Source organism: Melospiza georgiana, chromosome Z (genome assembly GCF_028018845.1).
Source record: "Melospiza georgiana isolate bMelGeo1 chromosome Z, bMelGeo1.pri, whole genome shotgun sequence".
Lineage (NCBI taxonomy): Eukaryota > Metazoa > Chordata > Aves > Passeriformes > Passerellidae > Melospiza > Melospiza georgiana.
In genome coordinates this window covers 37,693,765-37,710,066 of record NC_080465.1, presented here as the reverse complement: position 1 = coordinate 37,710,066, position 16,302 = coordinate 37,693,765, and the positions used below count along the sequence as shown (strand labels likewise).

The 16,302-nt window shown below is 42.1% G+C and overlaps 1 protein-coding gene across 1 annotated transcript in view; it reads right to left on the bottom strand.

Moving 5' to 3' along the window:
- Positions 1-3,901: 3,901 nt before the first annotated feature.
- LOC131096230 (uncharacterized) overlaps positions 3,902-16,302 on the bottom strand; it is a 30,931-nt gene continuing 18,530 nt past the window's right edge. Inside the window, exons 2-3 of the mRNA XM_058044545.1 lie at positions 7,709-7,818; positions 3,902-5,315 (exon numbers count right to left, since the gene is read on the bottom strand). Of these exons, the coding sequence (XP_057900528.1) occupies positions 3,902-5,315; positions 7,709-7,818 (1,524 nt within the window). The remainder of the gene's footprint in view (positions 5,316-7,708; positions 7,819-16,302) is intronic.

The following is a 16,302-nucleotide window of genomic DNA, read 5'->3' as shown; positions in this document are numbered from 1 at the left end:
AGGCTCTCACTTAAGGTCTGAGAGAGTGTAATTACAGCACTCGGTGTGGGTTTTGGTACAGTGTTTATCTTAAATGTGTAAACCAAGCCTCTCAGTCCTAATGGACTAGCTGTGTCATTCTCCCAGCAACATGTCACGTAAGTGGGTTTGGCCAAAGTAAAACTGTACCAGCAATCAAGTGATTCATCATTACAATCTTTTGTAATTGCAACATTGGTGGTTTTGGCACTAGAAACATAACTACCAACATGTTCCTGGCGACAACACAGAGTAAGGGGACTTTCTATTTTGGAACAACCCCATTTCTTTGTGGGACACAATCTTGCTGAGAGGATGTTCAGGTAATTCTTTCCACCTGCTTCCATAAAATTTCCAGCAATTATGATGGAGGTGGCCTTTTCATGGAGGGTTCCTTCCACTTTTCTGCATGTTACCACAATTGACTCACCAACCGTTCCCGTAAGGGTTCTCATCAACTCATTCTGGTCCCACCTCCACTCATTCGGGCGGTACACCTTGGAGTCATGCTGCACTAGGGTTGCCAGGCTCGGGTAACGGCCCTTAGGATAGGTTCCAAGGGCACTGGTGTGCTGAACAATGGCTTCAAGCCACAGCTGCTCACCAGGGGGTTGTCCATGAAATTGAGGTAAAATGCAGAAAAGTATTAGCAAGGTTATCATGTTTTCAGACGACTCTCATGTCCCTCGGGGTTCACCTGTAAAAGCAAGAACAACAAAAAATCCTGCCACTGAGAGGCAGAAAGGAGTTTAAAATGAGGGGATTATCCAGCGTGTGTGTATGCGGTGCTCTTTTCCAAGAGCGTCAGAGGCTACCCATGCATATTTATTCAGAGGGGTTTTCAGCACAAGTGGTACTTCGCCCACCGAGGGGAGGTCCACTAAGACAGGTTGTCCAGGGTAATGCGATGGATTGTTTGCATCGTCAGGACCTTCCAGCGAAGGGATGATGCTTGGAGGTGTGGGGTAAAAGGCAGTGACTTTGGGGCAGCCATTCACTCCCCACCTGCTATTTACCCCTTTAACAGCCTCCCACAGTCGACAGTCCCAGCTTGCTTTGTGGGGCTTAAGGAACCGCTTTAAAAGGCCATGCTTTAAAAGGCCATTTGTCCTTTCTACGATCCCGTTAGCCTGAGGGTAGTAAGGAGTGTGAAAGGTCCACTTTATGCCTTCGGCTTTGGCCCAATCCTGAACCACCTTGGCAGTAAAGTGAGACCCGTTGTCAGACTGAATTTCTTGTGGCTTTGGAAAAGTTCCAAACCACCCCTGCAAAGCTTTAACTGTATTTTCACCTGTGGCCCTTTTAAAAGCATCAGCTTGTACTAACCCAGATACAATTTCCACTGCTACTAACACAAAATGTTTACCTCCTGATTTCTTAAAAGGGCCAATATAATCTATCTGCCACGCATCCCACAAGCCTTTACCTTTCCTCAAATGCAGAGGGTCATCCTCTAAAGGATGCCTTTCCAGTCGCTTGCGGCACTGTTCGCAGGCCGATATGCATGTTTTACACATTTCCCTGGTGACTGGCCAGCCGCGGGCATGTGCTTCCTGGTACAGATCTTTGGCACCTGTGTGCTGCCTTTTTACATGTAACCATTCTAACAGTTGATTCCAATCCTCTGAAATAGTTTCTTTTTTCAGGGGGCTAAGCCTTGCTAGTTCATCAACTTTGTTGTTCCATTCACCTGCTTGATTCCCATCAGTTTGATGAGAAGCTACCCAACCAACCAGAAAGTTTCCTTTACTGGCGATTTCTAGGATTTCTTTCCATTTATCTTTCTGCCAAACTGGAATTCTGTTTACTTCCCAGCCATTCTGTTGCCAGAAAGGGAGCCACTCAGTGCAGCCTTTGTATACCGCATATGAATCAGTATAGATGTAAACAGGAGAAGTGTTTTGTGCCTCACGCTGGAAAACACTCCAGAGGGCTATGAGTTCTCCTACCTGAGCGCTGCCCTCCCCTTCTGTGATAATCTTTTCACCAGATGAAATATGTAAGGCAGCCGCCTTATATTTCCAAATTTTTCCTTCCCGCTTTGAGGAAGCATCTGTAAACCAACAGTTTGCTGCTATTTCAGGTGAGAATGGTGGTGCTATTTTTATTACAGAAGCAGGTTTGTCTTGGCTACTATCTAGGCTCTCAGTGTCTTGTATGGCTAAGAATTTTGCAGCACCTTCTGTGACAGAAAAGCTATTGCAGTAATACTCTATTTGAGCATACCATTTCCTGACTGATGATTTTTGAGCTATGCCGTCAGGTGGAGGGGTCCCATTTGTGACAGCTTTAATTACCTTGAAGGGACCTCTCAAGATGATAGCTTGCTGCCGTGTGATTTTTTCTACTTCAATGAGAGCTAAGCTAACAACAAACAATCCTTTTTCCCAGGTAGTGTATCTTTTTTCAGCATCTTTAAAACCACGGGAAAAGAAGCTGACAGGCCTTGTTGGGCCTTCGGGACCTCGCTGCCAGATGTGTATTGATAACCCTGAGGAGGCAAATCCCCATTCCACTTGGAAAGGGTCTTTAGGATGGATGGGCCCCAATGCCTGATGTGCAGTGGCTTCAAAAATCAATAACTGCAGTGCTTCCTCCTGAGAAGGAGTCCAATCCCATTTTATTCCTTTCCTCAGTAAATTGTAAAGGGGCCTAGCAATGATTGAGAAATCTGGGATGTGTTTCCTCCAGAATACTAACAGTCCTAAGGCTTGCTGGAGGTCTTTTTTGTTTTCAGGCATTTTCATCTGCTCTAGAGAAGTTAGAGTGTCAGGTGGGATGCATGTGCTGCCAGATCGCCACCAAATTCCCAGGAACTTCACTTCCTGAGAAGGTTTTTGGATTTTCTCTGAAGGGATCTTTAAATCAAGGCTCTCCAGATGAGAGATTATATTCTGCTGGAGATCCCCCACCTCTTTAATTTCCTCTCCTCCTACCAAAATGTCATCAATGTATTGGTACACAGCTACAGTGTCAGGTTTAGGTATCTTTTCTAATTCTTTTGCTAAAGCATGATGTGCTAGTGTTGGAGAGTGTTTGTATCCCTGAGGGAGTCTGGTGAATGTGTACTGTTGTCCCTCCCATGTGAATGCAAAGCGATCCATGTCCTCTGGCTGTATAGGTATCATGAAGAACATGTCTTTGACATCTATGGTTGCCATGATTGTGTGAGCCTTTTCTTGTATTGATGTTATTAGTTCAGCTAAATTTGGAACTGCTGCAGTCAGAGGGTCAGTGTTGGCATTCAGCCTACGGTAATCAACCGTAAGCCTCCACTTCCCGTTAGGCTTTCGGACTGGCCACACGGGTGAATTGTATGGGGAGTGTGTGTTAACAATTATTCCTTGATCACACAATTCCTGAATAACTGGTTTGATGCCTTCTCTAGCTCCAGAAGGCAAGGGATACTGTTTCACATTGATTGTTTTACTGTAAGGCAGTGCGGGTGCAGTTTGAAGCAGTCTAATGTTTAGTTGTGGAGTGCCAAAAGACCAGAGGAAACCCTCGGTGTCTTCCCACTGTCTTCCTGCAAGGACATCCATCCCTAGCAGATTATTCGGTATGTCCCCAATTACCATTTTGATAATCAATTGATTTTCTTCTCCAGGGAGTGTTATTTTGACTAAAGCAATGTTCATGGGTTCTATGGTTCCTAAAGCATTAAGAACGCAGCATTGCTTTTTTGTTGGAACGACTCCACACTTCTGGGCATCTCTATGTGTTAATGCAGAGATCTGGGCTCCCGTATCAACAATGTAGGTTACCAGAACTTTTTTAGGACCCGTGATTGCTGTAATTAACATGTCTCCTGATTTATTTTTTGTGAGCCTTCGTAAGTAAACCCAATCTCCACCCCTTCGCTCACCTGTAAGCGGTGGAGATATTAGTTTCCCGAAAGCTCTGTTGGTGAAGTTTCGTTGTTTGTGATTTGGGGCACGGGCGGGTGGGCAGTTACGTTGCTTAGATTCTGTGAAAGAAGTTGCGAAAGAGTTACTTCCGGCTTACTGCTGGTGCTTTTCAGGAGACACGCAGCCAGGGTTTCACTGTCCAAGTTCTGTGAAAGAAGCTGAGAAAGAGTTAATTTTGGCTCACTGGCTGTGTTCTGTGGGAGAGGCTGAGATGCAGCTTCACTGCCCAGGTTCTGAGGAAGAGACTGTGAAAGGGTTAACTTTGGCTCATTGCTTGTGTTCTGTGTGAAAGACTGTGATGTATTGTGTGTACTGAACTGTGTACTGGTAGGAGTATTTGTTAGTTTCTGGTGAGGGAGGGGGATCGGGGCACTGGGCTGGGTATTTGTCCTTCTAAAATTCCAGTTAGTTATGATTTTCTGCAATTTTTCAAGTGGTAAACCATCCATTATGTCCCGGGGAACCCCTTTCTTTATTCCCAGCATCCACCAGCGTTGTCTGTTGGAAATCTGTTTTCTTGGTTCTATGTTTTCAGCGTTAGGGGTTCCCATAAACCGGACACCTTTTGTTTTTTCAGATTTTTCTTCCAGGGTTTTTACAGGCCCATACTGTCTACAATAGTTTATTAAATCAACTGCTACCTCACCCCATGTCCAAATCTTGCGGTTACTGTTAGATGTATCAGATGGTGTTGTGGGAGCCTGTGTTGGTGTGTAGGGTGAAGGTGCAGTGTCAGTGGATTCAGACTGATCAGTGGAGTTGCTAAGAAGTCTTTCTAATCTATCTATTGGGCTTAGAGCCATAACTGTTTTCTGAATAGTGATTGCGGTTGATTTCAGTGTTTCTGGAAGCCCACGAATTAAAGGGGTCATAATTTCAGGCTTCACAGGCAATTGCATTGGGGATTCAAAACCAGGAATTAATTTTTTCTCATGAATCATTTGCAAACATGCAGCTTTTTGTACACTTTCTAGGATTTGGTCAGGGGTAGTGGCAATTGCTAAGGGATCACCCCTTTCTAGGGGATTTATTCCTCCAGCCCAATAGGCTGCACGTTGTGTTAGAGACCAGGAGTCACGCTTATCTCCCGTTGTTAGGAAAACACCGTGTCCCCAGTAACCACTGGCTTCTTGTTCAGTTAACTTAATCTGGTCTCCACCAGTGAGAGAAACACGGAACACATATTCTGTTTCTGATTCGTGGGGGAGGCGACCGAATTCCTTTTTCAATTTAGCTAATTCGGTAGCGCTGAATGGTGTTTGTTTGGTTGTTATGTGGGGATCCGTGTCTTCATCATTAATGTAATTATATTCAGTTTTAATAAAAGGTCTCAAATGAGGACAACAATTTTCCCCACAAATTTTAGCTATTTCAGATTCTTTTGTTTTGCTGCCTCAAGTTCTTTGTAAGGATAAATCTTTTTAATGCAAGGTGTTACTTTTTCTTCCTCCTCTGTAGAGGAGTTGATTTTGTGTATGGCTTTGGTGTGTTCTTCCCTAAGAGCAGCTCGCAGTGTGTAAATTTCATTTCTGTCTTCATTTAACTGTTTTTGTAAAATTTCAACCAAATTTTGAAGGGAATCTATAATTACCATTTCCTCAGTTCTCCGTTTACAGCGGTTTTCTATGGCTGCAGTAAGACATGCTCCAAGAACTGAGCAAAGAATGTTTTTATTTTTACCCATTTTGAATTTTGATTCATGTTGCAGAGAACATATTCTATCAATGACATTTTCCAAATTAAACCAATTGTTCTCTGCCCAAGTTTCTCCGCCAGATGACGGTTTGGCATGGTATTTAGCAAGCAAGGTGTAAAAGTCAGCTTTTGCTTTAGGATTGAGATTTTCACTCATTTTTGTGTGAAGGGACTAGGACTATACCAGGGAGCTGATTTGCAAACTCAAGTTACACAATCATACAGACTTTTGTTCCACTCTGTCTCCCTAGATAGCTGAAGAAACCAAATCTGTCTGGAAGGCACTGTTTTAATTGCTTCAGATTGTCCCTTCCTTCCCAGACAGTCTAGACGCACACACTCACACACACACAAATGTTTTCTCTGTGAGGGGACCAGAAACCTAGAACAGGAAAAAGTCACTCAGCCTTTGCTGCGCCGCCCCTCGCTCCCTGTGTAGGTGAAGGGACAATATCTGTCTAAAAGGCACTGCTTAATTACTTCAAGTCTGCCCCTTCCCTTTTAGACAGTCCAGGTACACAAAATACAGCAGTAAAAAACAGTAACAGGTTCAAATTCAGCTCAAAAACAACAATAACAAGTTCAGATTCAACTCAAAAACAACAGTAACAGGTTCAGATTCAATTCAAATACAACAACAACAACAACAGTATCAATATCAGTATCAATATCAGTAACAGCATCAATATCAGGATCAGGAGAAGTATCAGTGTCAGTGTCCGTGCCAGTAAAATCAGTATCAGAAATGACAGTAACAATTTTCCCTGCTTTTGCACCGAAAAATCTTTTGTGTCAATTCCGGAGCCTGTGTGCTCAATCGAGCATGAGATTTGGCTTTGGCATGTGTAGTCTGCGAGAGGTTACAAACTACACAAAACCTGCAAAATCTCACTGGCTGCTGGAATCCTGTCCGTGACGCCAATTATGTGAAGGTCCGCCCGAAATAAACGGTTGACGAATGATTTTTGGGTGCAAAAATAGCCAACACAAGAGGCACAGGGGTTTTGCAGTAACAAATCAACAAGGTATAGTTTATTGATTATAACCACAGCTAAGTGTGCGTTTGGTTAAGGGATCCGGGGAAGAGAAGGGTAAGACAAGGAAAAAGGGAGGAAAGAAGGTCAGGGAATGGGGTATAGCTACCAAAACGTGATGTCTTCGGGGTCCCGCCGCCGAAACTCGCTGGTACACGTCTTGGGGAGTACTCAAAGGACAGTCGGGCCGAACCCCAATATATATACTGTTCTTGGTTGGGGGAAGGTAACTGAAATTAGGTTTCCATGGAGGGGAGAAGTCCATTGTTTTCATGGCTGAATGCTCACATGTACGTTAAGTTTTCCCCCTCCCTGAGTTGGGAGGGAGTACAGTCCCAGTCTCTGGAAGGAGGTTGCCAGGGGGGTGCCATGGGGGTGCCATGGGGGTGTCAATAGGGTGCCAGAGGGGTTCTTGGTTCCTTGATGAGGAGATTCGCATCTCTGTTGGTCTGTCACGGTGGTTGAAGACAGGCAAGAGGGGTCTTCTCATGGAGCGGGGGGGAGCCACCCCAGAGCTCAGTCCAGCCAGCTCAGGAGTTTGGAAGAAAGTCCAGTTCAATTGTCCAGAAAAGGGCAGCATGCCCCCTTCGAGTACAGCATGGCGTGTTCTGCAAACATCACTTGTGAACACAGCAGATAAGCAGGAGACTTTCTTTCCCAACCGGTTCAGCAGCTTTAACCCTTCGGTAGTCTTTTCTCATGACAATTGTGAGGCAAAAAATGAAGGATTTTCGGATGGACTTCTACAAGAGTTCATGGAAGAATAGTTACAAATAGCTCTAGAATCATTATGCTGTCTTTTAAAAGCAGTCTACAGTCTTAATCCCGCCTCTGTCCTGATATATTTGCATGCTAAGGGGATTGCTGACATATGTGGAAGGCAACTTTGTGACACAGCTGTTGAGTGAACCAACTAGGGAAGGCATCCCTTTGTGAACAGAAGAATGTGTGGGTGAAGTGATGGTTGGAAGCTGTATTAGGCATAGGAATAATGAAATGTTAGAGTTTTTTGATTCTTGGAGCAGAAAGGAGGCAGGTCAACAGAACTGTTGCCTTGGACTTCCAGATGACAGTGTAGGAGACTGGTGGCCGGAGTCTGTTGGAGGGCAATTCTGAATAGCAAAAGTGTCCAGGGACGTTGGAGGTTTTACAAGAAGAAGATCCTAGAGGTGCAGGAGCAGGCCATTCCCATGTGCTGAAAGACGAGACAGTGGGAGAGAAGACCAGCCTGGCTGAAAAGAGAGCTTTTGCTGGAACCCAGGTTAAAAATGAGAGTTAATGTGGGGGCCTGAGTTAACTTATGTATTGTAAGTATATGTATGGCAGTTAAAGATCTCTCTATTGTATTAGTGACCCTGCCCTGATTCTGGTTATTGTAAATGGGCTGCAGCTGTGATGTCCTTGATTGGGCAGCAGCTGTAGCCCATGGAGGTAGCTGAGATAAAAGGGGGCGGGGTGGTCAGGGAGAGCCTGGGAGAGGAGCCCTGACCGAGAAGCAACAACACCACTGCTGTGAAGATCTGCCATGAGAAAACCACGTAAGAAGGTATGAGACTCAGGAAATATAATTGTACAGCAATGTGAATACAACAAGTTTATGACCTTAGAAAGAAGGGACGTGCAGCTCAGTAGAATTTCAAGGGTATTGTAAGGTTGTGCGGAGAAAAAATTGGGAGGGCTGAAGTCCAACTGGAATCTTATCTGGCTACTGCCATAAAGCATCATAAAAATGTTTCTATAAACACATCAGCAGGAAAAATGGACACTGTTTGTCCTTTATTGGAGACTGTAAGGAAGTGTAATGACAAAAGATGAGGGAAGGGTTGAGTTCCTTGCTGCCTTCTTTGCCTCAGACTTTAATTCAAGACCAGTGTTGTTCTGTGAGGAACTTCCTGAGCTGGAAGACAGGGATGGGGAGAAGAATGAAGCTCCCACAATCCAAGGGGAAATGGTCAGCAACCTTCTGTACCACTTAGACACACACAGATCTGTGGGGGTCAGATGATTCTCCTCCAGGGGCACTGAGGAAGCTGGTGGCAGTGCTCACTGAGCCACTTTGCATCTTTTACCAGAAGTCCTGTCCAATTTGGGAGATCCCAGGTGACTGGTGGTAGGTAAATCCTGTCTGTCTATAGGATTTATTGTACTTAATGCCTAGGAAAGGATAGCACATACAAAGTCCAAAGGAAGACAAGGGGAATGACAGGCCTCTCAGTCTGGAGCAAATCACCCTAAGTGCTATCACATGACAGCTAGGGCACTGGGCCCAGCCAGCAGGGGTTTGTGAAAGGCCGATCCTGTTGTTTGACCAGCCTGATCTCTGTCTATGACAGAATGAACTGGTTAGTGAATGAGATTGTGGATGTTGTCTACATAGAATTCAGTATTGACTTTGACACCGTTTTCCACATGTAGGCTAAAGAAACTGGCAGCCCACAAATGTGAAGGGTGTGCAGTTCACTAGGTAAAAAACTGCCTGTATGGCCAGGCACAGAGAGTGGTGGTGGATGGAGTTACATCCAGCTGACAAACAGTCACCTGTGGTGTTCCCCAGGGCTCAGTACTTGGACCACTTTTGTTTAATACCTTTATTGATGATCTGTACAAAGAGTGTTTCCTCAGTCAGTTTGCAGGTGACACCAAGTCGGGCAGGAGTACTGATCTAGAGGAATGTGGACAGGCTGGATCATGGGCCGAGCCCAGTGGTGTGAGGCTCAACAAGGCCCAGTGCGGGGCCCTGCCCTTGGGTCACAGCAACCCCAGGCAGTGCCACAGGCTGGGGCAGAGTGGCTGCAAAGCTGCCACAGGAAAAGGCCCTGGGGGTGCTGGTGACAGCAGCTGAGCGTGAGCCAGCAGTGCCCAGGTGGCCAAGAAGGGCAATGGCATCCTGGCCTGTGCCAGCAATGGTGTGGCCAGCAGGAGCAGGGCAGGGATTGTTCCCTGTACTCAGCACTGGTGAGGCCACACCTCAAATCCTGTGCTCAGTTCTGGGCCCCTCAGTACAAGAAAGACTTTGAGATGCTGGAATGTGTCCAGAGAAGGGCAACAGAGTTGGTGAAGCATCTGGAACATGAGTTCTGTGAGGAGCAGGTGAGGGAGGTTGGGGTTGCTTATCCTGCAGAAGAGGAGGTTCGGGGGAGACCTTACTCTGTACACACACCTGGAAGGAGGCTGCAGCCAGGTGGGGATTGGTCTCTTTTCCCAGGTAACAACTGATAAGACAAGATATTAAAACTGGAAGGATTTCTTCATTGGAAGGGTTGTCAAGCTTTGGAACAGGCTGCCCAGGAAATTGTTTGAGTCCCCATTCCTGGGAATATTACTAAAAATATATAGGTGTGCTACTCAGGTACATGGTTTGGTGGTGACCTTAGCTGTGCCTGGTTAACAGTTGGACTTGATGTCTTCTCTGACCTAAATGAGTCCATGATTCTATTTTGTATTACAGGTAAAGCCCATGGGACTGTGATAACCTCAATTAGGTTGCAGGAAGATGAAGTAACCTGCTTGAAGTGACATGGCAGAATTCGTACAAGTACTAGGAGCAGAATTAAGAACTAGTTGCTCTAGGCATCAATAAATACCTAGAAGACTGCTGAATTACAATATTTCTGTGCTACATACTCTTCACTCTCGCTATACGTGATATGTGAAGAAAAAATTGTTTGGTTATTGTATCTTTATATTAGCATAATCTGATAAGATGGTTAAGCTTCTGAAAACAGATAAGATGCATGGATAAATAAGTGACACTTAATTGGTGAAGGGGTTTTTTTTCCATCTTTTTTCCCCTTTGCTCTTCTAAGATTACTGACGTTTGTGGATGTCACGTACTGAAAACAGCAGGCATCTGCATTGCAGATAGGCACTCCTGCAGTGCTAGTCAGGGAGGAAGATTTCCTCCAGTGTTATTACCAACCATCCACAAATTACTAAGAAAGTAATAGCATGAGGTGAGAGATGCTCAGTTTTGCTACTAAGCTTAAGGAATATTTGAATGGAGAGGACACGGAGGGAAACTTCTCTGGAGGATCATATTTACTAATTGTTTTTTAGTACATTAAACTTGATGGTTTGTAAACTCTGCATTTATTGTACTTAATGCCTAGGAAAGAATAGCACATGCTAAGTACAACTTTCAGAATTGTGTTAGTCTCTGATACTTTCCTACTTCAACTAAAGTAGAGTATGTTTGTGCCCCACCTCTCCTCTGGCTGCTTTGCTATCTACAGAATTAGTACTGACAGCAGGTGGCCCCAAGAAATTAGAAAACAACAGCTGATCCGAGTCAGAGCAGACTGTGGATCCTTGCAACAGAACAGGAGGTACGAACTCTATTCTATTGCCTGCTCAGTCAGGAGCCTCTCCCATCAGCATTTAGATCCACCCTTCAGTAGCAGGGGTCTTAGATCTGACTCAGTGAATATTATAGAGTTTATTTTAACTCCTTCCTTTAAACACTCTTTAAAGTTACAAGGAATTGAGGTCTGGTTTCATAAGTCATGTGATTTTCATCTTGCTATTTGTGTTAATGGCCTTTGTTGCCCAAAAAACAAATCTGGGGGAAGCTGTGCAGAGCTGAGACGTGTGTGGGAGTGTGTGTGATAATGAAAGGTGTCAGGACTCTCTGCAGAGAAGATGAAAGAACCATGCTCCCATTGCAACTGGGCACTCTGAGTGAAGAAATATTGAATGAAAGAACAGACAAAATCTCATCCAGGCAAGGTGCTTATTTTCCTGGTTGTCAGTAAGACCAGAGGTAGATGAATTTTTTTAAAGGCCAGTTTAGCCAGAGTTGGCAATTTGTTTCATAATCTTCACAGCAGGATCAGCAAAACAGAAATGGTCATGATGAAATGAAACTACTCAGTCTTGTCAGAAGCTGAAGTTAGCTTGAGTGCTAGGGAGACGCAGTACAAGATAGGAGAGGACTAAGGGATAGTACCAAGGAGGAAAATTTGTTTATGCTTTGAGGAGAGCTGGAACTTGATTTGGGGAGAGAGAAGGGACAAAAAAGTTTATATTCAAATAATATGTTTTGGAAAACCACAGTCTGTAAAAATACTCCAAAGTCATGTTTTAGAATACCCTTTTTAGCAGGGGACAAACAGGGCATTCTGCACACACCCATTTCATATTATATCCAAAACCTAGCCCTAGTTTGCCAATCCATATGCAAACTTCCTAATCAGAAATAATAATTTATAACCTATGCATCAGAGGTGAAAAGATGAGAGCATTTGAATGCCAGCAGGTTTAACTGGTCAGTCTTGTCTGGGAATCAAGCAAATCTTAGTTTCTGGATATGTCCACAGAATGAATTAATATAATCTATAGGTGTATCTGAACAAATGAATCTGACAAAGCTGCTTGGTAATACCAACAACTAGAGATTGGTTTGCAAAACCCATCCTGAAGACATTTGGCTATTGGTTTAGAAGATAATTCAAGTGTATTTTGGCACACGGTTGCCACATTTTCTTAAACAACTGTAGGTGTACCCTGGCATCTTGAGCTCCTCAGTTTAATGCATTCTGTATATTTTTGAAAGCTGATTTGTAAAAATATATTTTTTGGTACAACAATTTATATTTAGGTATAATGTAATTATGTTTAGTGTAACTTGTGATAATTTGTATTCAGGTGCTACTAATATAACACATTCAAATACACGATGCCTGTGATTTTGGCATGCCATAACTCACAGTTTTAAGATGGTATCTTAGATATCTTTGTTGTCCTCTCACTGAAATTTCAGCAAATCGAAACATCAAAAAGTAGCACATTGTCCACTGTAAGTGTATAGACATTAAAGTAAAGCAGTAGGAACAAACATGCAGCAAACATTGTCAAAGCATATAAAAAATTTCAGTATTCCCACAGGTATTTAAAATATTTAAAAATTTGTTATTCAGCAAAGCAGTCAATAATTTCAATTTGCCGCATTTATTGAAAATACCTAAATATCCCATATCCCTTTTCTACCAAATAGTTTGATTTAAGACCAAAATTTGATCTTTCATGATATTAAATAATATTTTTCAGGTCAACAGAATGTGCTGTCACTTAGCTGATGTTTTATCTGGTTTTGATAAGGTTATGTGTGGGGAAGGGAATGTGCAAGTGGAATGTGGAAACAGAGTCTCTGCCCAGAAACTGATTCACAGAGTGCTGCTAGTAGGCAGTTTATGCATGCTATTTATGCTGGAGTATATATAATTTATTATTTTGTTAATATAGATACACACACACACATACATATTTAGAGTCAGAGTAATTTTATCTCATCTAGATTTTTTGAAGGGTAGGATTTTGTGTCTGTGTTTGCCTCATCGTCTTCCTAACCATGGAATTCTACTTTTTTTCCTTTGAAATTCCTGCATGGTTACCACCTGCATGGTTTCAGGTGAGTTTTAGTTGGTTGAAAATACTTACCTAATTGTGGTGAATTCAGTAATTGTTAGCGGTTGCTGGCTGGGGGCTGTGTACAAATCACAAATGGATGGGACTGCTGTGGAACGCGCCTTGAGCTGTTTATTTTCCAGCATCAGTCTCATTACATGGTTATGACAATGGGAAGATGCCAGTAGCTCATGTCCCCGGCAGCAGACAAAGAACTCAATGTTACAATTCACTTTGAAAGTTCTTTGAGTAATCACACAAAACAAAAGCATATTGACAGTAGATTTATCCAACCACGCTAAGCACATGTACCTTTTGTTAAACAATGATTACTTATTTCAAATACAATACCTGCTTTATTTTACAATACCTGTGAGCATTAAGATACAATGCACAGAGTTCCATTATTAAGGTTAGAACTTCCTGATATCTTACTAGATATACTTTTCTGCAGCTTAGGGAGTTATTCACAGACCATTGTTTTATTTTTATCCTTACTTTTCTACTTATGTAACTTTTCTGCTGACAAATCTTATAGCTACTACCTAGCTCTAATTGCAGTTCTGCTGTCTCTGAGGCTTGCCTTTTGCAGCTTTCCCAAAACCTTCTAATTTTAAGGATTCCCACAATTAGCCGTACAAGTAGTATAACACCCATCAAGTTCCTTCATTTTTTAGGAATTAGACATATACATTTTCTTGAGAATCATGACCAGTGCACACTGTAAGGATCATGTTCATTTTATTGAAAGTCAGGAGCTACTTTTGCAGCATGGTAACCTCTGTTGGTAACGAAGGGACTTGGGCTAGGCTGTAGAGAGTCATCTCTCCTCAGATTCTAATTTCTTTGCTCCTGGAACTGGTTGAAAAAAACCTGTTAAACAATCTGCTTGTATGAAGCTCCAAAAGAATTGTGTGTTTCAGTCAACTGGAGCACTACGTGTGTCACTACCTGTTCTTTATGCAGTTGTAGTCTACTGGCTCATGTCTCAGATAATCAACTTAATGTTACAGTTTCTTTACATGTCAGTGATCAGGGTGAACTTTGGCAGAAGACACTGGGTTCAAAAAGGTTGCAATTTAACTAGACTTTTTGCTTCTCATCCTAGTAATTGCAGCATTTAATATTTCCTGGGTTTGCTAGAAAGGACATTCGTACTTCTTCCGATATTTTAGAGAAAGCTTCTGTGGAGTTTCCTCTGAAAACCACAGCAGAAAATCTAGTTCAAAAAGTGTTACCGGAACTTTATAGGAATAGCTGTGGCAGCTGGGGCAAGCTAGATTCTTGAAGCAGCTGTTTGCAAGAATAGAAAATAGGTTGGTAGCAATATTACCAACAGTCTACCAAAGTCTGAAAATACTTTTCTAGTAAGCTATTAAAACTCATTGAAAGATTTATCTAATCTATTAAGAACACATACTGTACTTAAGGTTTGCAAAATTAGAATGAGACATGGCAATATATTGGGTTGTGCTCTTACTGTTTCTGAAGAATTTCAGTCAATGTCTCAGAGGGCAACTTTCCTCAAAGGGAAAAGAAAGTTGCCATAAATTCTACCAATTAGGGAGCTGCAGTTCTTTCCCCCTGAGTGCTAGATAATTGGGCAGGGGAAAACAGTATGGTGCCATCAATGAAGGCGCATCTGAGTCATCCTGAGCCTTTGTTCACCAACTCACACATGATCATATCACTCCACAATTGCCTTAGAGACTGGCTCAATTTTCAATAATCCTGCATTTTTTAAGGGCAAAAAAAATTTTTTTAGGGGGAAGCATTGTATCCAATTACTGTTGTATCTAATTACTATCAAAATGAGGTAAATAAATTAAAATAGAACCAGAGGATTTTAAGGTAGCTGAGTTTATTTCTTAATTTGCAGGCTTTCTCCTCACTCACAGGTGGTAAGTTCTATTTCTGTTTTATCTCAGTTCCTGCAAGTAATGCTAGGTGAGAAATAACTGTAAAAGTAATTTCCTATTTTTTCTACATTCTTCTTCTGCAGTTGGGTTGTAGGTAAGTTTGCAGATTTCTAATGTTTTCCCTAATTTTATGCCTCTTTTTCAGGAATGCAGCCCAGCTGCAGTGTGTTTGTTGCTGTGTACACACATACTGAAATTTACATAAATTCTCATCTCTTGGTTTTTCATGAGTACAATTTTCAGTGCAAGGTATACTTCTCTTTCTGGTCCAAGTCCAGGAAATTCAGGTATTTATTGGATCTGTGCATTATATTTTCTTACTTAAATACTTGTAGAGAAGCCTAGAAATCGACTCTGTCTCTACTAAATTATTTCAACAGCAGTACAAAGGGCTTGTCCCATAAACCCCAGGTTCAGCAGGCTGAATTCTCTACTTAGTAGTCAACTCAGAGCTATTATTTCTTTGATGGTTTCACTTATGGCTGCACAAATCTTACTAGTTTTCAGCAGTGTTCTTTCAGAAACTACAACCAAGTCTACACCTTAAACTTGAAACTTACTAATTGGAAATAATGTCTATGTAAGGAAACACCAAAACAAATTATAAACCAAACCTGGCTTCAATCAAGGTCTTTTCCCTGGGAATGTAATAGATCTTGCACAATTATGCAAAATTCTCCTTTTTCCAAACACAGTTATTTTAGCTTCTCTCTGTCAAGGAAAGCTTAATTCTTTATACCCTCATATCATACCAGGGTAGAAAACAGACTGCTGTATTCACATTTCTAGCTTTCCAATATAGTTTTCAGTTTCTTTTACAATCTGAGATGATATGTGTCTAGGCTCTTTCACCTCTTGTTCTCCTCAGCCTGGTTGCTCTGTGTATTTGGCTGAATATTCTGATGGTGTGATGGACAGATGTTTTACATGACAGGTTCATGGTTTTTTTAGAATACTGTGTTTCTTTTGTTCTGAAATTGCTCAGAAATACACCTGTTGTTCACCTGTGGTTCTGGATGATCCAGATGGGTTTAAAAAATAAAAAGACAAGATTTTATGTATTTTTTACTTTTCATCTAATGAATTCTTTCTATTTTATAAATAGATACAACTGCAACTGATGACTTCCTATTGATACTGATGAAATTACAGGTACGATGATCTGTGGAAATATTTTAAAATATGAAATTAACGTGTGAAAGCTCCCCAAAATCTTTATTTTTTACTACAAAGAAAAAACAAACAACGATCTTTCCATGTAGCAGCATTGCAAACAGTTCACTGCATGAGAAAGTGGATATTTGAGTCAAAACATGAGAGCTAATC